The sequence below is a fragment of the Mastigoproctus giganteus genome, chromosome 8 (assembly GCF_048544385.1).
Source record: "Mastigoproctus giganteus isolate SK-2022 chromosome 8, ASM4854438v1, whole genome shotgun sequence".
NCBI lineage: Eukaryota > Metazoa > Arthropoda > Arachnida > Uropygi > Thelyphonidae > Mastigoproctus > Mastigoproctus giganteus.
Window position 1 is genome coordinate 10,640,020 of NC_143582.1, and position 22,964 is coordinate 10,662,983.

Genomic DNA, 22,964 nt, shown 5'->3' on the forward strand with positions numbered 1-22,964 from the left:
ACCAAAGTCTGAAAATGGACATTTTAAAAAAATAAAAATATTGCATACATGAAATAAGAGACTGAAGCAATGGTATTTTTATACATGACAACATTTTATTCACCAATCAGGTATAAAACGTGTACAAGGTATGTTACAATCATGCCAAATAATTTATAACATTTGTTTATCGAACAGAATCAGAAACAAAAATCAAATAAATTTTCTCGAGTTTTTAATATATTGCACTTTATTATCTTTCAGTAAAAAAAGTAAAATAACAACAAAATTTACAGTAATACCACCTGAACAGAGATTTTTCATGTTTTTGAATACGAGGATATGTATTATCACAGGATAGCGAATGATTTTCATTTGGGGGCCCCGCATGAGACGCACTATCTAATTAATAAAACAAATTTCATTACATTAAATCATTCGCTTTAATTTTTCTGAAGGTTTACTTCACTAATTAGAAATATCTACACTAAGAGAGAGAGAGAGAGAGAGACGAGAGAGAGAGAGAGACGAGAGAGAGAGAGAGAGAGAGAGAAATTATAATCAAATTCTGGCAGAATTAGTTTAACGCCTGATATGTCTGATGTCATTGAGCCCGAGAAGATATGAATTGTGATATGTAATGATTTGCAATAACTCGAAAACCATTGTAAATAAGGACTCTTCTCTGTGTTAAGAGGCAGACAGCCTGCCAACCAACACGCTACCACAAGGAAAAAAGATCAAGCACAGACCATCAACCTTCTGGCGCTTCCAGGATTAGCCAGCGATCCAATTTGCATCCGCCAACCTCCCGAAAAGACAGCTTGTGCTGGTTCGTTGTCATCACTTGGAACATGTGTGGCAAATAGGGACCCTGGTCCCTATTTGCCACACATGACAGCCTCTATTTTAATATTACCTTTCATTGTTCTTTTTTAGCAGGTCTGTAGCTGCCATATAAATTCTAAGTTTCTGTTAAGGTTCTACAGCTCATTGTGAGGAGGAGTGCTGTTTATTCGTGGGTTAAAGCTCAGACAGCTCGTGGTTATTTGCATTTTTATAAAGTTAATTTAATCTTAGAAGACAAAGGAGTAAAATGCCTTTTAGTGTTTCTTTATAAAGTTTATGTCAAAATTCAAATACCTTCTTAAAACAGAGAAGCGACCTTTTTAGCAACAGTGTAGTACCGGCGTTTAAATTGCCATTTAAAAACTATATTGGGGGGAACGTTTTCTTCAGCTTAATAATGTCTTTTAGCTGAAGCTTAAAATTCACAGCAACCCTTTACTGACGTAAGGAAAATGGCAGAAAACTTTCGGTACTTATTAAAATAAGGATTTGGGGGAAGGGAACCCTTAATATACTTCCCCTCTTCTGGATTATTAGATCAGATTAAGCACTCCAACAGAAACTGTGTGGGAAGTGCTGTTTATTTGTGGTTCATGGCTGAGGCAGCTCGTGGTAGTTGCTTTTTTTTTTTTTTTTTTTTTTTTTTGTGACGTTCAGAAATTGTTTTAGCATTACTTATATACACTGATTACCCAAAATTAGCGTCAGCTAGAAGACATTATTATCTGATATGTTCATCTGGATATTTATTTATTTATTTTTTTTTTTAAGATCGAAGATGGTAAATACAGAAATATGAATTATACAATTTACAATAAATAATTGCACCAAGATTTAAGGGTTGAGGTATTAACGTATTCTGCCATTCCTTGAGCATTTATTATTAATAAAAAGAAGGTGAAGATCGATTACGTGTTGGTATTATCTTTGGTTATTTATTATTATTTTATGTACAATGCTAAAAAAAGGGTAAAGTTCCCTAAATAAGGGACCTCGCGAGTTTTATTAAAAGGGACCAACCGATTATCGAAATACATTCATCTGGACCGTTCCCTTGTTTTCAGCCAATTCTTTTCACCAACAAAAATCCAAACGGAATCTCGTGTCCTACGTTGCCTTGGCAGTAATCTAAAACAAACTCGGAGAGTTGCTGCCACCTGTACTATTTCAGAAAAGGGCTCGTGGCAGTCGCCATTTTCATTTTCTATTGGACTCACAGTTTGGTACCAAATCTATCGTCCACTAAGAATACAAAATGGCCGTCATCCCAAGGAATAATGACGTAAGACGGAATTTAAAATAAAAAAAAGAAAAAGAAAAAATATATATTTGGCAGTCTTGTTTGAAAGTTATGTCTATGGTGATCAGTTCGATTAAAATCAATTGAATATATTTCTCAAAAAATCGATTAAACGAGCGCCTATAAAAAACACGTGTTGTGGTAAAGGAGGGGGGGGGGGTTACAAGGGGTTGTGTAACAACTGGTATCGATCTAACTATTCAACCCCTCTGACGAGTCTATTCTAAATTTCACGTCCAAATATGGGCAAATCATATGACCAACAACTACAATCTAAGAATTGTGTATACGGTACGATATGAGCTCCAATCAGAAGGCACAAGTTAGCTCAATAATTAATCTAAACTGTGATCCGTCCCTTTTTTTTCACAGAACTGAAGCCTTCTGTGCATGTTTTTCGGCTGTGGGCTACAATGGTGGCAGTGTTTCGACATAAACACGAAGTCTAATGACCACCAACAGCATAACAGGTTTCAATAATCAATTATACGTATAGGAAACGTTTCAATTAACGAGTGATATGTACTTATGTACTTTTTTTTTCATTAAAAACGTTTTTGGATTAAATGTGTGCAGTGTTTTGATGAGGCAACATTGTTAATACTGATATGTACACTTAGATGAAAAACTTAAAAGCAAGCAGCAATTATTATTGAAAATTCTACTCTGATGAAGGTTTCGGACGAAGCACTCGAAACGTTTTGATGAATCTCTTTAATCTACGATTAATATACCATGCTTCAGTCCATTTACGAGTAGAAGGTTACTTTAAGTGCGCTAGCAATTGAGAGTCGTGCTAAATGATGATAATGGATATTCGTTTTTTAAGTTAAAGAATTTAAACTTAAGATAGAAAGTGTGAAAAGTAGCCATCTTGGGTTGAAACACACAGATTTGTTTCAATCGCTGAATCTTTTAGACATGCGCGAAAGTCCACTGATTGGTAAATAAAACGGACTTCAACTTTTGCCTCACTACATAGAGCGCAAAGAATTCTTTTATCGATCATACTTTGAATTAGTCCTCTAAAGCAGATGTGATTACAATTCCTGCTTCCTGCGATATCCTACTTGGATTCTATTTTGTACTTGAGTCAGAGAATATCACCATCCTGCCTTCACAAAGAAGTCCACTAATCGGGAATTTGTCGCTTTCTATGTTAAATGTCTCTCTTCTTGCGATGCACTATTGGTTACCGCGTCTACCGATAGAGGACGCGCATTCTCAGTCCACAATAGTTGAAACGTTGGTTGTCCTCCTCTATAGGAACTGCCACCAGGTTACTGCAGTCGTCATAGACGGACACACTTCGTGCGCTCGTCGCATTCAAAGAGTCCTTGACGACCGACTGACGTCACAGAAGGGCTAACTGCATGCTGTCACGGGGAGCAGATGCTCGTGATGAACAACGTGTGTTTATTTTTAAACCGAACGAAAAAAAAAAAAAAAAAAGAAAGAAAAAAAGAAAAGAAAACAAAAAAAAAACCCAACAGGCATATTAGTAGGCAAAACACTAACTGTAATAGTAACTATTAGTTGATCGAGACATTGGAGCTCTAGGGTAGGTGTCTGTTTCCTGTCGTCTTAATGACGATCGTGTGCCGTACCTCGCAACCTCAACTCCGGTCTCGAGTCGAACTCTTGGATCAAAATGGTCGAGATCGGAACAGTCTTCTTCGAAAACCTTCGGCATGGGTTCGGCCAGTGGAATCTTCCCAGCACGATTGTCTCTCCTCTTCTGTAGATACAGGCGGGTGGCCAACACTGTCAGAAATACCACCAGTCCGACACTGAGGCTAAGGGTGAGGTAAAGGATGAATCTCTCCTTATTGTCTATAAAAGAAAAAAAAATTAAAAAGAACAAATTTTATTAAATCCATGCGGAGAATGTATATTTATTATTATCCATACTGGGCACCCTCTGAGGATGACGCACATATCTTGCTAACACTAAAGAAAAGATTTTGTAAGGCGTTTCTAACAACCATATATGTTCACAGTTACTCAATACAGAGGACTAATCTTCTCTCTGTACCAGTCATTGTGGAAGGAGAAAGCCAACAGTTCCAAAGAATCCAGTGGTGGTCAGTGGAAGGGAATTCTGACAAGTTGACGCTAACTGGACAAAAAAATGAAATGAAGCGTCTTAAAAAAAAGTATTCGGACACTCCCCGAAGACATTTTCAAAACAAAATTCCATCAATTTCTTCCTTTTGTTGTCTTAAATCCCTAAACAAACGTCTCAATGAAGGAGTATTTCCTGCTATCTTCTGATTCACGGTTCCCATCCACAATCCTCACTTTGTACTGGTGGTTTGCCAGCGTACAGGGAACAAGTCCTCTTTAACTGTCGCCTTTATCAGGACCTTTGTCACTCCTTCGCTTATATCGATGCTCCTGTTCTTGGAACTGAGACTTCTCTAGCGAGCTCTGGTGAAAACTTTCAACTCTGCCAGGATTACTCCCGTCAAATCTTCGATCGTCGGTGACGTCGTGTGGCTTCCCCTTATAACGACGTCATTGCTGACACTTCTGGGCAGTGTGGGATTCATCTCTTCGTTAATCATTCCCCTGAGATTGAGAGACTTAAGTGCGCACATCAACATCTGAAAAACAATGTGTAATATCTATCAAGGTACATAAACTCCCGTCTTGGCAAAGCTTTGTCTCCTCTACAGGGAGAAATGGCCCTTGGGGTATAAGCTATCGGCTGACCCGAAATAAAATGTTAATACTGATTGATTATTACAAATAATTGATCTGTAATAGCGCCACAGGAAATGTTAGGCTGGCAAAGGCAGATTATGAGAAATCGCTGGAAGAGAGCAAAGGGGGAGATAAGGAATTCTTCACATATATAAATGCAAAGAAGAGAAGGTCACACCAGATTGGACCTTTATATAATGGACGTGGGGTATTAGATACTCAGCTGATGTTGCAGATGAACTCAACAGTTACTTTGCATCGGTATTTACAGAAGAAGATCCTTTACACGTCTATGAGAAATTATGGGAGGAAAGCTGAAAAAAAATGTAATTAATGATGTTGAAATTTCACATGTTTATTTAATGGAAAAACTTTCGAGTCTACAGGTCAGTAAGGCTCCTGGGGTTGATGGCATTTACCCTATAACCTTAAGGGAGGCGGCAAGTGAGTGCACTGAACCACTGAGGCTAATTATGAGATCATCACTGGACTGGAGTGATTCCGTTGGATTGGAAAAGTTCCAATGTATCTCCAATACATAAGGGCGGTTCTAAGAGTGAAGTGGGAAATTACCGGTCGGTTAGTCTAACTTCAGTAGTAGGGAAAATCATGGAGACTATGATCAAGAGTGGAATTCAGGATCACTTAGATAAAAATGGAATTCTGAAGTATACTCAGCATGGTTTTGTAAAGAGAAAATCATGTTTAACTAATCTGGTTTGCTATTTTGATAGGGTCACTCAAGAGCTGGACTTATGGAATAATTTCGACGTTGTTTATTTGGATTTCAGCAAGGCATTTGACAGTCCCACATGAGCGGTTACTTTAAAGGCTGGAACAGGTTGGAATCACAGGGAAAGATCTTAGATGGATAGCTGGATGGCTTCAGGGCAGGAGGCAGAGGGTTGTGGTAAATGGTTATTCCTCAGATCTGATTGATGTAAGAAGTGGGGTTCCCCGAGGATCAGTATTAGGACTTTTTGATTTTCATAAATGACATCGATGAAGGGATAGAGGGCGTGATGTCTAAATTTTCAGATGATGTAAATATTGCTAGAGTAGTTAATGATCACCGCCAAACAGAGCTTCTTCCGAGTGACCTAGATGGACTTCAGGAATGGTCAGAAAAATAGCAGCTATGCTTTACTCCAGCAAAGTGTAAGGTATTGCACCTGTGGAACAGTAACCCCAAAATAACTTATACACTTGTTGGAGTTGAACTAAATCCGGTAGTGGAGGAAAGGGACTTGGGTGTTACGATACGGTCAGACATGAAATTCTCTGAGCATTGTAAACAGGTTGCAAGGAAGGTCCATGGTGTCCTATCGATGACTGATTGAACAATCGCTAGTAGAGATAAGGATGTCATAATCCTATTATATAAGGCTATTGTTAGATCACACTTGGAATACTGTGTTCAAGTATGGAGACCGAACCTAAAGAAAGACATTGTTCTTCTTGAAAGGGTCCAAAGACGGGTAACTCGCCTGGTGAGATCGGCAAAAGGGCGTCCATATGAGGAAAGACTTCGAATATATGGGTTTCAGAGCTTGGAAATTAGGCACATTAGAGGAGACTTGATTGAGATGTTTAAGGCTCTGAGAGGCATAAGCAAAATTTTTATGGTTATAAATGATTCTAGAACAAAGGGCCATAATTTCAAGTAACGGGGGGAAGTTGTTTAGATTGGATTGCAGGAAGTTTTATTTTAGCCAGCCAGTTATAAATTACTGGAATAAGTTACCTGCATGGGTGGTAGAGGCTAAATAAAAATAAATAGACAACCCGTAGGTTGTATATTTATTTTTCTCTTATTAATTATTATTATTTTAAAATTTTTCTTCTTATTATTTTATTTTATTTTTCTATTTTATTTTATTTTTTGACTGGTGCAGCATAAGCCATAGGCTTCCTTGCACTAAGTGGACATTACTAATACTAGTACTAAAATTCATTCTCCAATTGAATACAATTCTCTTCCTTTAAATGGTTCCGAAACCTTGACCTGGTAAGATACGTTATCTCCATTCTGGACTCTTTACTTCCTGCTGACTCACCAGATGACGATCTACCTATCGATCAGAAAATCAGACAAGGCAATAAATTCTAGAACTTCACCATTTCCTTCCTAGCTTTTACCTGAGCTGAAGTTAACCTTGTTTGTCTAAGATAACGAACTCCAGCAGTCCTAACCTGGACTTTCTTGGTATGATCTTCATAAAAAAAGTTTCATCAACTTCTTCCTTCTGTACATTCTTGAATCTTTAAAATTAATATCTCCATGAAGGAGTCTTTCTTTCTACCTGGAGAAAAGCGCTTCTTCAGCTGATACCTAAAACTTCGAGAGACCGATTGCTCACCTCTCCAACTTTGGCACGACTCTAGAAAAGTTAATGGCGAGGGGATTCACTAGTCATTTCTCTGATATGTCCTTCATTTCCACAGTTCAATTTGGTATCCGGTCTGGACGGGGCGCCGGGGAGGCCCTTCTTGAATTATTCTCTCGTGTTCAAGCTTGTACTTTTAAATATATCTTGGCCATTTTTGTTGATTTTTCAGGAGCTTTTGACCTGCTGTGGTGGCCAAGTGGTCAGCTTCCTGATAACGCAGTGGCCAGAAACAAATAAACGACACAACTCACATTGCACACGTTTAACATTTTATACAGTTTTCTATTATCATTGTGTACCATGGCGAAGTCGAACTGACATTCCAGATCCTCCCTACAGAAGATACAACATGTTTCCATCCCCCACCGCCTTCTTGCCTGCGGATGCAGCCTAATCAGTGGGAGATAGTTTGAGAGTGAAGCGTAAAGGCAGGTGAGAAAGAAGGAGGACGAAGCAAGAAGGCATCTTCCAGATGAGTGAGGTAGGGAGGGACGAAGAGTTTATATGTCCCTGGATTGGGGAGCTCATCCAAGCCCAGGGAAAAGATAAAATATTGCACGGCTATGGTGCTGCCCAAAAGATGAGTGCCATAATGGATCATCCAAAGATTACAGTTCCATGTGTCCCACAATGAGGTACACAGGTGGAGTTCCAGCATATGTGGGTTAGATGATTATATAATCAAGTACATGTAGATTGTCGGGTTTTGGTATAAATCTTCAGATTGAGCTAGAATCATGTTAGCCTGTATTCTCAGGTTGTTCCTAAGTTTGGTGAACGCTTCTTGGACGAACTATCAGAGCGCAATGATACTGTCCTGGTCAGGGAGAAAAAAGTGCTCTTGTCCATATGGAAGCCCTGTCATGGATGTAGTAAGACTCACTCTGGAGTTTTCATAGTTTGAGCAATGGTACAATATATCTCCCAGCATTCTGGTAGCCCACGGGAGCAGTGAGGATCCTCAATGATGCCAAATTCAGCAAGTTCGGCTTTTAGGGAGCCATGGCCAGTGAGAATGAAGAAGATAAAGATACCAGGGGTAAACCGGGAGGGGAGGCTTAAGGCTGGTCAAAGTTATTTGGGAATGAATCTCTTTGTCACAAGAGTTTTAGGAGTGGAATCCCAACGCATTTGCCAGATCTGATAAAAGTGATTTCAAATGTTTCTTTTTTCAATTTTTGGGTCAACTGCCAGGTTCACACTAATTTAGGACAGTGGTTGGAATACTTTTCTTAAGAAAGTAGGACAGCCCGCTTCGGATGACCTCCATATCAAGGGGAAGGAAGCCCACGAGGAGAAAACAACATTGAAAATTCCGCCTTCATTCATTTTGCTAACCGCTCTCGGTGCCTTTTAAAGCTCAATCACGTCTCCCTCTAAGGTGCAAGATAGCCAGGCTCTGTAATATAATAGAAGTCTTTCCTCACATAATCGAAGTCTTTCCTCGTACGGTCGCCCTTTTGGCCGATCTCACCATGCGAGTTGCCAGTCTTTGGACCCTCTCAAGAAGCTCGATGTCCTTTTTTTTTTTTTTTTCAGATGAGGTCTCCATAATTAGACAGTATTTCAAATGTGGACTTACATTTGCCTTATTCAGTGGGAATATGAGTTCCCCATTGATAGGATACCATAGACTCTCCTGGTCGCCTGTTTTACACTGCTCAGAAGACTCGATGTCCGACTGTATCGTAACGCCCAGATCCCTTTCTTCCTCTACAGTTTTTAATTCGAACCTACGTGGTGTTACTCCCGAAAACCCCGGTTTTTCGTCCAGCAACAGAAAATCGACCTCAGAACGCCCACAATTTAGAAACAATACGCATGGAACAACAATATGGCCTTAGTCCCTGATGCTCCTAAAACCCTACTACAAACTACAACAGGCGGGTGACGTAGGGTTTCTCTCTTAGAATATTGAGGGTGTTTCAGTATGCATGACATGAAAATCGGCCCTTTGTTGTTGTAGTAGGGTTTTAGGAGCATCAGCAACCAAGGCCATATTGCTCCGTGTATATTTGTAAATTGTGTCTGTTCTGTGGTGGATTTTCTGGATGAAAAACCAGAGTTCCCTGAGAAAAAACTATGCCACCCTCTCCTGAGACCGACTAACTTTCCACGTTGTGAAAAAGGTACATAAAAATTCCTCACGAGCGCACTCGAACTGGGGTCTTTTCCCCCTGGTGGGGAGGGGGGAGGACGGCGATCCTACCAAAAACTGTGCTACTCACGAGGACAATCGGCACATCAACACATTTCTACAGTCACATTATTATTATTATTATTATTATATTAGGGTTTTCGGTAAATGACTACATAAACCCATATTTGTGTCTGTAAATTGCGTGTGTTCTCTGGTCGATTTGTCTGTTTTTGCTGGACGAAAAAAACCCCAGTTTCTGGGGAGAAAAACCTTGCTATCTACACCTGAGACCGACTAACTGAGCAATGGAGTGAAAAAAGCCCATTAAAGTTCCTCGCGTCATTGACAGGATTCGAACACGGGTCTTTTACACCCGGTGTGGGGAGGACGGTGACGATACCACTGTGCTACCGCGCAGACACTTCTACAGGCATAGCACACTCACCACTATGAACGCACGGTTCGGGACATTTAATACCAAAAAAAAAAAAAAAATAATAATAATAATACACCCACCTTGGCCACTGATGGTAGTGCCGAAACTCACAAAGAATCTGCCATTGGGTTTTTCAGAAAAATACAAAGGGTCGGGTATCACTTTAGGGTGTCACAAGAATTGTAGTTACCACTGAGTCATCCAACATGGATGACCACTACAGACTACAGAAACATAAAAAATAAATTTATCAAAGCAAATCCTCAATATCGACAATGGTAGAACACATAATCAATCGCACAACCAATGAAACACTAGACTGGCCTGATGCAACTTTCCTCAGCATAACATTTGACTAGTGACTATTATCATTACCGGCCATCATTACAAACTATATTCATCGGTAAAAATATATAGAAATCTTTATTCAATAACTAGTAGGACCGAATTTTGCCTGAATTATAGCCCATACACACGTTGTTATGGACTCCATTAGGTGTCTGAGGAGTCTAGCTCCATATTTTTTTCATTCTTTCATCAGACGATTTTTAGCTACTCTGTTATAGTCTGTAGAGAACTGCCCTTTCCAATACATCCCAGAAATTCTCAATTAGATTCAGATCTGAAGAATTTCGCAAGCAGAGTAGATGTTGGAAATCTTGGGAATGTCCCTCTGAACCATTCAGATACAATTTTTGCACTGTGGGTAGCTGCGTTATCGTTTTGAAAGAGTACATCGCAATCCATTCAATGGAGGTAAAATGAGCATATTCCGTACCAACAGAACATACTCTATACCATGATACCACCTCCAGCCGCTTGAGTGGTGGACACTAGACAGTCTAAATGCTTGGCATGTGAGGTTCTCGCCACACTTTCATCATACCATTGGTGCAGAAAAGTGTATATCAAGACTCATCAGATCACGTAATCTTTTTCTACTGTTCCACGGTCCATTCTTGGCGTTAGAAGCACTACTCCAGTCGAATCTTTCGATTTTTTGCAGTAAGTGGGTTTCGTATAGTTGGGTTGGAAATGGGTGCTTTTCTTAAATTTAATTTTTCAGTCAGTTGCTGCGCACTGGATCTATTCTGATTCACAATTCGCTTTAACTTCCTGCGGACTCATTCTTGGAGTACCGACTTTTTGCCGCATTTCTTCCTTTTAAAATTGCATTCTCCTTTCGTCTTCCAATCATTCTCAAAGGTGTTCCAACAATAACACCCTTTTGAAGATCAGGAAGATCACTTTTAATTATCTATTGGCGTCAATTGCAAAAGATTTCTAAATTTTCGGCCAGTGAAACCGTGTAGGCATCATGGCTTGCATATAATCAAGGAATTAAATATTGCTTACACAAATATTTTAGCTAAGCTAATTTCCTCATTGCACTGGCAGACAAAATATAAGCCACGCAAAGGATTGGGCAATTTCTTAGTTGGCTGCACCATTTTTGGAATCTCTTTGGCTTCCATGTAGTCCTTCAGATGGACAGACGAATTCGACCATGAAAATTATGTGTAGCATTAATTTTGCCCACTAGTGTATCTGGAAAGACCACAAATGATTTACTAGTAGGATAAACCTTCTAGTATCGGTATGATCCGATTAATGTACGCACATGATACGAATGTCCTTACCTCTAACGAAGTTATAGGCGGATATCCACTCGGCCAGGAATCCTATAACTTTTTGGTCCCCTTCAAGCGAAGTGGCGTTGGAATCTGAGCCATCCTCTTCCGTATTCTCATCGCTCTGGATATCCGTTTTCGGGGTTGTCCTAATGATGAATACGACGTCTTTTTCTTTGTCTGTTGGGGAGATGCAAAGGGACACGAGATACTGGTAGAGCGGTAAAGTGAGATGAGCCAATTAAAGTACAAGAAATCCAGATTGTCTAATATATCAATTACGAGCACACGCGCTCTTAAAAAAAGAAGGAAAGATTTTTAACCTGGATATTTTGGTGCCTGAGTAGACTTGATGTCGGTTAGAATATATTCCAGATGGCTATCTGATTTCTGTGTGGGTGTTACGGGAGCATACCTCGGTTCTTCTATAAATCCGGTGTAATCGCTATCCTCTTGATCTTTTCCATTTTCTTCGCTGCCTCCTAAGTCCAACTCCTTCAAAATTTCTCTCGGAACTGGTGGGATATTAAAAAGATTGAGAAATATATTAAAAGTTCACGGTTTTTTTTACATAAATCAATAAAATGAAATTAATAAAAATTTTATAGGCAGTACTCATAATAATGGGCGTGACTCCACTGCATTTTTCCGGATATACAAGGTGAGGCTAAAAAAGAAACGAGAAATATTTATTTTTTAATCATTTATCATTTTAAATACAATTTCAATAATTATCCTCTTCAAAATACTCTCCAGCCTAGCCTATGCAGCACCCATTCGAGATTTCCAGCAGCAGAACTCGTCAGAAGATACCACCTTTAATTGCAGAGTTCTGTTCTTCTCAATGTCTGCTAAGTCCTCAAATATTTTCCTTTGAGATGGATTTTAATTTTCGAAACAGAAAAATAGCCGCATGGCGCCAGATCTGGTGCATAAGGCAGGTGCTCCAATGCTGTGATCTTGGTTCAATCAAAACTTAGCCAATTACAACGAAAAACTGATCTGTACAGGAAAAAAACAAGCTATAGCACGATATAGGAGTTGGTAAGCAATGATCCTCGTTTTATTTTAGCCGCACCTTGTATAAGTGTCAATGGGAAATGACATACACCATCCACATTAGGCCATTACTCCGTATATCCTGTTTTAAAATAAAACAAAACAAAAAAAAAGTCTCCTGAAAGAACATTATCCTATTATTTTAAAAGTATTCGTCAATGTACCCTAGAGGACGTGCCTCCTACTAATGTCTTCATCACAATAAGCGTGGAAAAGGAGCTTATTCCATCTCGCAGTGGTACGAAGGGGTCATTTCGGCAGAGACAGTTGTAAAGAAGATATTTTTATTAGCCTTGATCGTGTCAGATACACGCCGTGTCTTCCTTTGATGGCATAATCTTCCTGCTACGTCCTGTTTGTGCTAGCGACCCTACAAGCCTCGAGATGAATTCATGGTCTGAGATGAAATCAGTTTTTTTCTTCTGTTAGTACGAAGTTAATTTTTTTTTTTTTTTCTGGTGGGAATATTGATTACAATCAGCGATGTGGTACGTTTTTTTTTTTTTTTTCTTTCAGTCGAGGCTCTACACCCTTAAGTGCTTCCATTTACATTATCAACTATCCCCTCCCTCCGCTACTTCTTAACAAATTTTGCTTTTTATCCTCTTAAACTCTCTTTGCAAAACATTCCAAATGGCATTTTAACTGAGAGAAACAAACTGCTAGAAGAGTAAGATAATAATGCCCTCTAGCGGAGTTTAACTATTTGGAAGTTAAGCTTTCAACTGGACAATCGATTGTGGGAAAAGAAATGTCACTGAAGATTGCTCCGATAATATGAAGTTTATTTGTTTCTTTATTAATTTATTTATTTTTTTCAGAATTCATGGCCATTATAAAAATAAAACATTCTGAAATAATAAGTTATTCATGTATTAATTTTATTTACTTATTTTAATTTCAGTATTTTAGACAAATAAGCATTTGTTACATTAGTATGTGCATTTTGCCGAAATGGAATGAACATTTTAATATAATCACGTGAACACAAGCAGCCAATAGTTGGATCGCTTAATAAAATCACGTGGTCATAATTGTTGGCTGCATGCTAATTTATGAAACTGTTCATTTCAAACTCATTCCACAAAATTATTATTTTTTTTTTTGCTGAAACCTACTGAACATTTTTAATATGATCACGTGACTACCAGAAGCCAACAGTTGGGATCACGTAATAAAATCACGTGGTTGGCTAGATGCCAATTTATAAAACTGTTCATTTCAACTCATTCCACAAAATATATATATACTTTTTTTTTTGCTGAAACCTACTGAACATTTTTAATATAATCACGTGACCACAAGCAGCCAACAGTTGAGATCGCGTAATAAAATCACGTGGTTGGCTACATGCCAATTTATGAAACTGTTCATTTCAACTCATTCCACAAAATATATATATATATATATTTTTTTTTTTTTTTGCTGAAATCGATTGAACATTTTTAATATAATCACGTGACTACAAGCAGCCAACAGTTGGGAACGCGTAATAAAATCACCTGTTCATAATTGCTGGCTGCATGCCAATTTATGAAACTGTTCATTTTAACACATGATAGTGTTTTAATTCCACAAAATATTTTTTTTTTCCTTATAAACACGTGCTCAATTCTTCAGCACACAAAAATTTTCTTATTTTACTGTTTAAACGTTGCCAAATTACAGCAGAGGAAAAAAACTACCAAATGTGCTTTGTATACATTGATTTTGCACTGTTCTCAACTCCAAAAAAAAAAAAAAAAAAAAAAAAAAAAAATGTGACGAGCACGCGCGGTAGACGGTTTTATGTGTAACATCCTTCGCGTTTCTTTTAGGTATTTGGTTTCTTCTTCGTTTTTTTTTTTTATTACGAAATAAAAGAGCTTTTGTATTGTAAATATTTTATTGATCATTCGCAAATTTCCATAATTTCTGGAAGGCAAGGTACAATGGATTTATGATAACTAAAGCAAGAACGTATATTTTCCACTGCAACGTATCTATTGTCTCTGGAAAACAGCGTCGATTGAGGTACCCGATCTTGTAATTGAAACGACATAAGCAGCTGTTGGGGGTACCTAACAATGGTATGTAAACGAAAATACGAGGCGAAAAAAGAAATTGTCAAATATTTGTATTGTTGCAGTCATATGCCAAATACTTGTATTGTTGCAGTCATATGACAAATACTTGTTTTGTTGTAATCAATACTGTTGCAATATTATTTTGAATAGTATGATTGTGACGTCATACTATTCAAAAATTCTAAAAAAATCTCTTAAAAGTTAGAACTCGACATATCGTACCAGTCACGAAAAATGTATCACGCGCTCTAATCACAGTATTGGTAGGCATGGGAGCATGGGAAGAACCTCACGCGGAAGCCACGGATGATGTCACTTCCGTGACGCATTTTTCGTGACCCATCAGATTTACTGGTAACGTGGAAAGAGTGGCAAAATATATATATATATATATATATATATATATATATATAAACATTAGCTCTTTCGGGATATCGGACCTACGCTTTTTTTTACATTAGTATGTGGATTTTGTTGAAATGCAAGAAGCATATTTAATACAATCATGTTACCACATGCAGCCAACAGCCAGGATTGCATAATAAAATCACATGATCTTAATTGTTGGCTGCGTGCCAATATATGAAACTGTTCATTTCAACAGATTATGCATATTGTAATTCCACAAAATACATTTTTTTAAACACGTGCTCATTGTTCAGCACGCGAAATATATATATATATATATATTTTTTTTTTTTTTTTTTTAAGTACGAAATGTACTCTGTGTACAAACATTGACTTTAGACTATTCTTCGCTCAAAAAAAAAAAAAAAAAAAAAAAGCAACAATTTGCGCGAAAGAGAGGGAAAAAAAAATTCATATATAAACATTAGCTCTTTCGGAGTATCGGGCATAAGCACCCATTCCCTTTCCACACACACAAATGGAGAAAAAGAAAGTTTTTATCATCTCGGCGAAGTCATTCTGAGATACTCACCGCAGGTGTAGACAACTTTTAGAAAAAGCCTCATGCCTTGGGGACATCCAGGATTGCCAAACGTTCCAACATCAGCTCCAATAGAACACTTTCGTCGTCCGTGGCAACTGCTCATCACGGTTTCTGTGGCATAGCTGACTTGGCAATCTGTGGAGATAGGAAAACACAATAGACATAAGCCGATCCGACATGTACATTTGTCCGTGCGTGCGTGCTTGCGCGCGTGCGTGTGTGTGTGTACGTAGGTTCTCGCGGCTGACATATCCGTTATGGCAAACCGGGTGCTGTTTCACATTAGTTATGTTGTCCCTTATATTTCGAAAATAGGTGTCACCACAGTAGCAAACAATAGACGGTTGTTTACGTTATCCTACGCACAGATATACAGTTTACCATTGTTACGCAGAGAAGAAATACAAGTTGAGTTCACCAAAAGACATTTAAGTAGTAGTGACAGACGACTTTAAAAATTAAGAATTCAGCGGGTGATTTTTCTCATCTAAAAATTATCGTGCACTATTAAACACCGATATGTTTATTTATGGAAGAAATTGTAATTTAAATGAGCTCTTTGATTTGAAATTTTAGTTCGTAACTCCCTTTATCATTTTTCAATAAATGAAATGGAAAGAAAGTTGTAAGAGACTCGAAAATTTATTAACATCTTTTATAGCAAACATAACCTTGGATTTAGCCTTTGGCTGAAGTTTGTTATTATACCACTCAATAAATGAAATGGAAAGAAAGTTGTAAGAGACTCGAAAATTTATTAACATCTTTTATAGCAAACATAACCTTGGATTTAGCCTTTGGCTGAAGTTTGTTATTATACCACTCAATAATACCACACCTCAAAGGCCGATTTCGCTTAATAATTAGCAAAGCAAACATTAAAGCCCTTTAATATTAATAACGGAAGTCAATTTATGAATAACTGGAAGAGATGAAGAGGAAATTGTTAGTTCTCAGCTCCTAATACGAGCTCTCCTCCTCTTGGTGACCTCATATTTAATTTAAAGCGAGCCTATTCAAGTGCCTTAAGCCTGAGAGAGAGAGAGAGAGAGAGAGAGAGAGAATAAAAATACCCCACCCTTCAAAAAAGTATGCGAAGGCTTTCGTGGAGTTCAAAATGCTAAAATACGAGCAATTTCAAGAAGGCAATCAGCAATTTCAAGATGGCTCTTCTGAAAAAGAACTCGATGATGGCTGCGCAATACTGTAATATCGACAAAAAAAGTCACGCTCCTTTCGATTACTAAAGAGTACTTACCCTCAACTGTAACTCCCTCCTCCTGCGGACATTCTGGCACCCCATAATGTGTCGTTCCAAATGCAGCAGAATAGATAACGATCCTCAAAGATTTGTGGCACCTGAGGCGAAGTCTATCACCGGCACAGACAACCTTATTGAAAAAAGTATCTGGAGAGAGCGAAAAAAAATAAAAAGAAAAGAAAATGATCTTAAGAGGATAGAAATTCAACGAGCTAGTGAACAAAATGTTTATCATGAGCCACAGAACAATGGTATATAATTTACACCACATTGTGCAGAATGTTACTATCTATTTGGCGTAATTAATAATCATAATAAAAGACATAAAAAGGGTGGAAAGGAAGTTTTACTCACTTGGTCGACACTTGTAAGCAACTTCGGCATATTTCCTGATTCCAGGACAAGGATCAGTACCAAAACTTTCCGGAGAGGTCAAGACCTGACACACCCTTTGTTCCCGACAAGCTTCTTCGACTATCTGCAATAGACCATACTGAGCTGGTCATCAAGCTATCCGTAAGAAACACCCCATTGCCAGGAATCCCCCAGTCTGGGTTTCAACAAAGGACAATACAAGATAACACAAGATTTAACAGGAACTGAACAGTAATAACTAGACATCGGATAATATGCACTAAAAATAGGCAAAAGGTCTATCGGGCCAAATCATTTAAAATCAAATCACCTTTGGCATTCTGCGCCACCTGCTTATTCTTTAAAAATGTTATATGCATGTAATCTGATGTCTAGTAATAGCATTAAGGAATTTAACTTGGCTAATTTTAATTTCCGATATTGCTACTACCCAGAAAATTGAATATATGAATCCCCAACATTCCTCCCACTGATAAAAAAGAATAAATATTCTTAAAATCACCTTGTAAGCCCACTGAAATCTATATGACCTTTACATACCCTTGAAATTATCTTGTAAGAGATTGTAATTAAATTAAGAAATTATACAATATGTAAATACGGTGTTTATGCAAAAGCCTTTAATACAACACTAGAATTCCTGGATTGAAGTATGAGAAGACTGAAGAATCGTTTCCAAACGTGAGGGCAATAATCCTCTCACGAAGGAGAGTATTTAGAAACCAAAGGTCACCATGATGATCGGAGAAGTAATTCTCAAGCACATCCACAAGCGATTGGCTTTAAAACATCAAAAGCGGCCTAAATATGGATATAGTTCTGAATATAGATCTTCTTTTGATACCACAGTGTATCTGTGATGTCTAATCTTGGAGAATCTGTGTAGTCATACAAGGAAGAAGTATCCCGATGGATTCCCTGTTTTTATGATCATATTATGCAGCACATACATCATCAACCTTCTTCTTGATGCATACAACTCCATCCTCGCAACAGGAGCACATTCCCTTCCATCAGGAACACATATTATGTTTCTCCCATTCCAAAGAAGTCTAATCCAAAAACTCCTAACGATTACAGACCAATTACTGTAGGATGCACCGTTCTCAAAATTATGGAAAAAGCTATCCTTCCTGTTCTCACCCATTATATGTTTGGCCACAACCCTCCATTCCTGCATTGTATTCTACCTGGACGATCCACTATCACCAACCTCATGGACACACATTTTACATTAGAACATACATTAAGAAATAAAGAACAACTCGATATTATGTTTCTCGACATCAAGGTGGCTTTCGACAATCTCTCCATCCCTGCACTATGCGTCATACTGGGCCATTACTTCAAAATCTCTAGTCATCAATTAGATCTCCTTAAGAAGCTCTTACAAACCAGGATAAGATAACCTATGGATAAAAGATCATAATCATCATCATCAATGATTGAAGAACCCTGTGAGGTCGGGATTTGGATGCATAGTGATTTCACTATGCATCATCATCAAATTATCTGCTCCAGACGGCTCGCCCAGAGAACACCCCAAGGGGGTGTTCTCTCTGCCGCCCTCTTTGCCGCATCGTTAGAACCATTCCTTGTAAATCATGTTAACTTTACCACGTATGCCGATGATATAAAGTTCTTTGTTGTTACAAAATGCCACCAGTCTACCATAGTGATCTCCAACCGACAGTTACAACAACTTGAAAATTACCTTAACGCGACTGGGATCTCTATTAACAACGAAAAAACTGCTCAACTTACTATAACCCAAAAGAGAAATACAGTATAAACGATGTGAACATCATGATTGGGAACTTCCTAGTTAAAAAAGTCACCTGGAATAAAGATTTGGGCCTCACCTGGGACAAAGACCTGACGTTCTTGCCTCATTTTAATGCCACTCGGAAAAAAACATATGCAGCCATATGGGCAGCGAAACAGGAGATCTCCAATTTCCATAATCCACATCTTATCATTAACTATATTCTCCGTTGCGTAACCCCAACATTGTATACCTCAACGATATGGTCCTCTGCACGCCATCTTACCAAACCAGGTTCCTATCCCTGGAATACTGGATTTTAAAATGGCTAAATAAAGTCGCATGACTACCACCAACAATCTCAAAATCTGTTATGCTCTCTAATGTAAATATGCTACCTTGGAAGTATCATATAATCTCCAGGAACCTCGTGATCTTCGCCCAGCTTCTCTCCGGAAAATTAAGCTCACCTGATATCTGGGATATCATTGCTAGACCATCAGATATTAATAGAATTCATACCAGCGCACTGTCATACAGATCCAAGCTGCGCAGCATGACCTCCCTGGATAACATGTTTCCATTTAATTCCATGTAAATATATAACAGGTTGTCCATTGACTGTCAGGAGCTCTTCAAGGACAAAACATACAGATCCCCCTTCACTGGCAAATATGTACGCCCTGGTCAAACTTCTGGGATGCTATATTACCCACTTATTGTTGTATTTATGTATCTACAATTATGATTTATGTTGAATTTATGTAATCAGATGCTGTTTTAAGCATGCATTTGTATCAATTCATTTCAGTACTCTGTACATAGATTGTAAATAGTACATCAATATTTATTTATACATTATTATCGTGTAACCCGTGTCCTCTAGCTGCATAGCTGTAAAAGGACATTTCTTTGGAAATAAATTGATATTAATAATAAGTTTTAGAAGACTTGAGGACATGGAGATTGGTCTGCACATGCTTCAACAGTTGGCAGTTTAGTATTTGAGAAGAGGCGTGATTAAATAACTGCGCCAGCTACTATAAAGATATGTTGTGACAGCATCTTTTTGAAGATTGGCCTGAGGGGTTCAGTTATGAAGGGACTAAGGCATGCGGAGGGCGTCAGACTGTTAATAGCGTTTATCGGCTGTTGTCTGGTGATAGTGATTAACGAAATAGCTCCAGTAGAGCTATCAAACAGAGGAATTTGCTGAGACTGGGGGAGGGGGTGCACAGTCGCGAGTGGAGAATCTAGACACGTGGTCCATCCATGCATTTGGGTTGTCACTCATATTTTCAATGCTGAGCGTGTTTGTGTAAAACAGCCATCCTCTTACAGAGTGGCATCAAGATGTTTTTAATTAATAGCGGTTGATTTAAGCCTATTGAAAGACCTTGCTGTTGAGAAGGCCATCTTGTCGTTATCCTCATTAGGTTCTTTCCACGTCTTATGACAGGAAACCTTGTAAAGAAAAGATTTGTTGAGGCCGGAGTTCCTTTACCATGACCTCCACATGTCCTTGCAATAGTTATTTAACATAGAAATTAATTTATGACCATCACATGTCCTTGAAATGACTTTGTAAGCATTAGAGAAATTAATTTGCATGACCTTTACATTCCTCAATCGACAGACTACTGGAAACGCTTGACCACAATCCTTCGCTTCTGGCTAAAACGTCCCCAAGCCTTCTTTGGTTAATTCATAACTATTGTATATTATTAATCTTTTGAGCAGTTCATCCGCTCATGTGCAAGATCGCTATGAAGTTTTCACTTCAAATGGAATTTCAATACTTACAAATACCTCAATCCCACCAAGGTTGGACGAATCCCAAAACGATCTTCTTAATTTCGTAAGTGATTATTCAATAATGCTCCTTCATATCTGATCATCAACCCATTTTGGTAGCAGTAGACGTAAATGTCTGGGACCCGTGCCTGAGACTATCTGCTCATATAGATTTATGAGCTCAGCCTCTTTAAATTTGCTTATTAACGATGTCCAAATTTCAGACAAAAAGCATAGAAAAGTAATAACTGTGGAGTCCAAAGAAGGATCTGCCCTTTCTTCTCAAATAAAAAACATGAAAAGTTGAAAATACTGAATAAGATTCCAGTTCTAACAACATATTCGACACAGATGAGACGCATTTGTTTTAAAAGTGTTTTTCCTGATAAAACAAACTTCTTACTAAATATTTTAAAATCAACTATAACAGAGTTATGCAGTTATTAAACTTTATTTTTTAAAAAAATATATATTAAAATCTGAGTGTAAAATAACGAAAAGGAGATGAAAAACACTTCGATAACTCGAAGTATCCTTCACCTTCGAATTATCGAGAGTCAATTGTATATAGATAGCAAAACGAAAAAAACAAGTAGACAAAAAGTTAAGATGACTATTCTTCTCCATGAGTAACTCAAGCGGTGTTAAATGACGCACAGTTGGACCGCTCTATTTAAAAACCCCCTATATTTGCATATCAGAAAGACCTGCACATTGGCATTTGAGATAGTTACTTGATCTGGGGGTGTGCGCCATTTCAGTTCGGTATACAAAACCAAAGTGTGATAGGTCGATTAACTTTTGCTCATCAGTGTCCTCAAATACATTAAGCAACTGCATTAAAATCAGACCACAAAGACAATTTTTATTTTAATTATGATCGGTGTTTGACCACCCAAAACCACCAACCTTATTTACAAGATGACGTCATACAAGACACACCAATGAGAACACATAATTATCTCTTACCCGCAGTGCTTCGGAAGCCAGACAGTAGATTGTCTCGTTTGGCAGGATGTAGCTATCAGGAGGTTTCTCTGAAGGGCACAGCTGGTCCGAGGCTACTTGTCTTCCATACTGGGCGAGGTTGATGCTGATCACCGTGTTCGGCCAACATTCGATCTTCAGTTCGTCTCCATCACAGGCGTGAACTTGGAACGTCCGCAGGGTCCCTGATAATAGAGCTAAAAAACAATGTAGATATTGGTAAGCACAGACGAGAGGGGGAAGACCTGGAATCAGTTACTCGCACTGCCAGCTGCCTGGGTGGCCACATTAAGCCACGACAGTGAGTTGTGCAGTGCTGTGAAAAACAGTGAGGCATGCAAAACAAAAGAAATCCATTGAACATAACATTTATTAATTAATTTCGGTTGTCCATCGTTGTGCAAAAAGATTGGCAGCTCAACTGGTGGTGTTTGGCTAACAGGACAATGCAAAAGCAGATTGAGAGTGGAGCCATCAGCGAAAATTAAACACTACTCTACAGTGACGCCATCTAGCTACGAAAAAAACAAATACCGAAGTCATCTAAGCAAGCGAAATCAGCAGTGGCTCCGCCTAGTAGGCGTTTGATGGTGATTCCAAACGAGAAAGGTTGTCGAATCTTTTGGATGTGTTGAGGAATTGGGAAGCAGGAAGGTTGCGAAGTGGCCTGCAAAATTGGTGCGGCGTAGGAATGAAAAATATTTTATATGGCAAGCATCTTTCTTATTTTTAATTTTAGAACCAAAGACTTAATGATGTCACTCAGGTTTACTGGCAGAGGGTCGGCCTCCCCTCCTTTCGGGATAAAGCTGAAATCTAAAGACTTTCTTCACTAAAAATTATCTCTAAAGGCTTAAGATGACAAAATTAAAATGTCCTTGAATACTATATTATAGTATTAGTCACATCCTTCCCCCACCCCCCAACTCCAGTCCGCAATATGATTCGAACCCTTGGAAAACCGAAATCATAAAAAAGCGCGCTTTTATTCGGAGCTACCGAGAATGCAGCGCTGTCCACTCTTTGATCACAAACTACTGATCCGATAAACGATGGTTATCGTTTTCGGATCAGTCTATTGTGCAACCGGCCAAGAACTCCGCGGTTATAAGTCTCTTGAGAATCAAAGGCTAAGATTTCTCTGCGAATTCGAAAAAAATGGAGAAGCGGACGTGTGTGGGCATTTCCGCTGCCCTCGCATGAAAAATATCCTGTTTCGCTCGCAGTCAGCAAAATACCAGCGTGTAATACCTCTTTATCACAGATAAAGACGC

General features: G+C 38.4%; 1 protein-coding gene across 5 annotated transcripts in view; it reads right to left on the reverse strand.

Annotated features, from left to right (window-relative positions):
- Positions 1-216: 216 nt before the first annotated feature.
- LOC150081243 (protein eva-1-like) overlaps positions 217-22,964 on the reverse strand; it is a 124,439-nt gene continuing 101,691 nt past the window's right edge. For 2 of the 5 annotated variants that reach the window (XM_090378982.1, XM_090378978.1), the window contains exons 2-8: positions 21,673-21,887; positions 17,124-17,262; positions 16,767-16,916; positions 15,497-15,643; positions 11,755-11,946; positions 11,441-11,611; positions 3,629-3,961 (exon numbers count right to left, since the gene is read on the reverse strand). In XM_090378982.1, the coding sequence (XP_090235108.1) occupies positions 3,642-3,961; positions 11,441-11,611; positions 11,755-11,946; positions 15,497-15,643; positions 16,767-16,916; positions 17,124-17,262; positions 21,673-21,887 (1,334 nt within the window). In that variant the 3' untranslated portion in view covers positions 3,629-3,641. Of the gene's footprint in view, positions 382-3,628; positions 3,962-11,440; positions 11,612-11,754; positions 11,947-15,496; positions 15,644-16,766; positions 16,917-17,123; positions 17,263-21,672; positions 21,888-22,964 lie in introns of those variants that run through there. The other 3 variants (XM_090378981.1, XM_090378979.1, XM_090378980.1) reach the window with 3 other exon arrangements.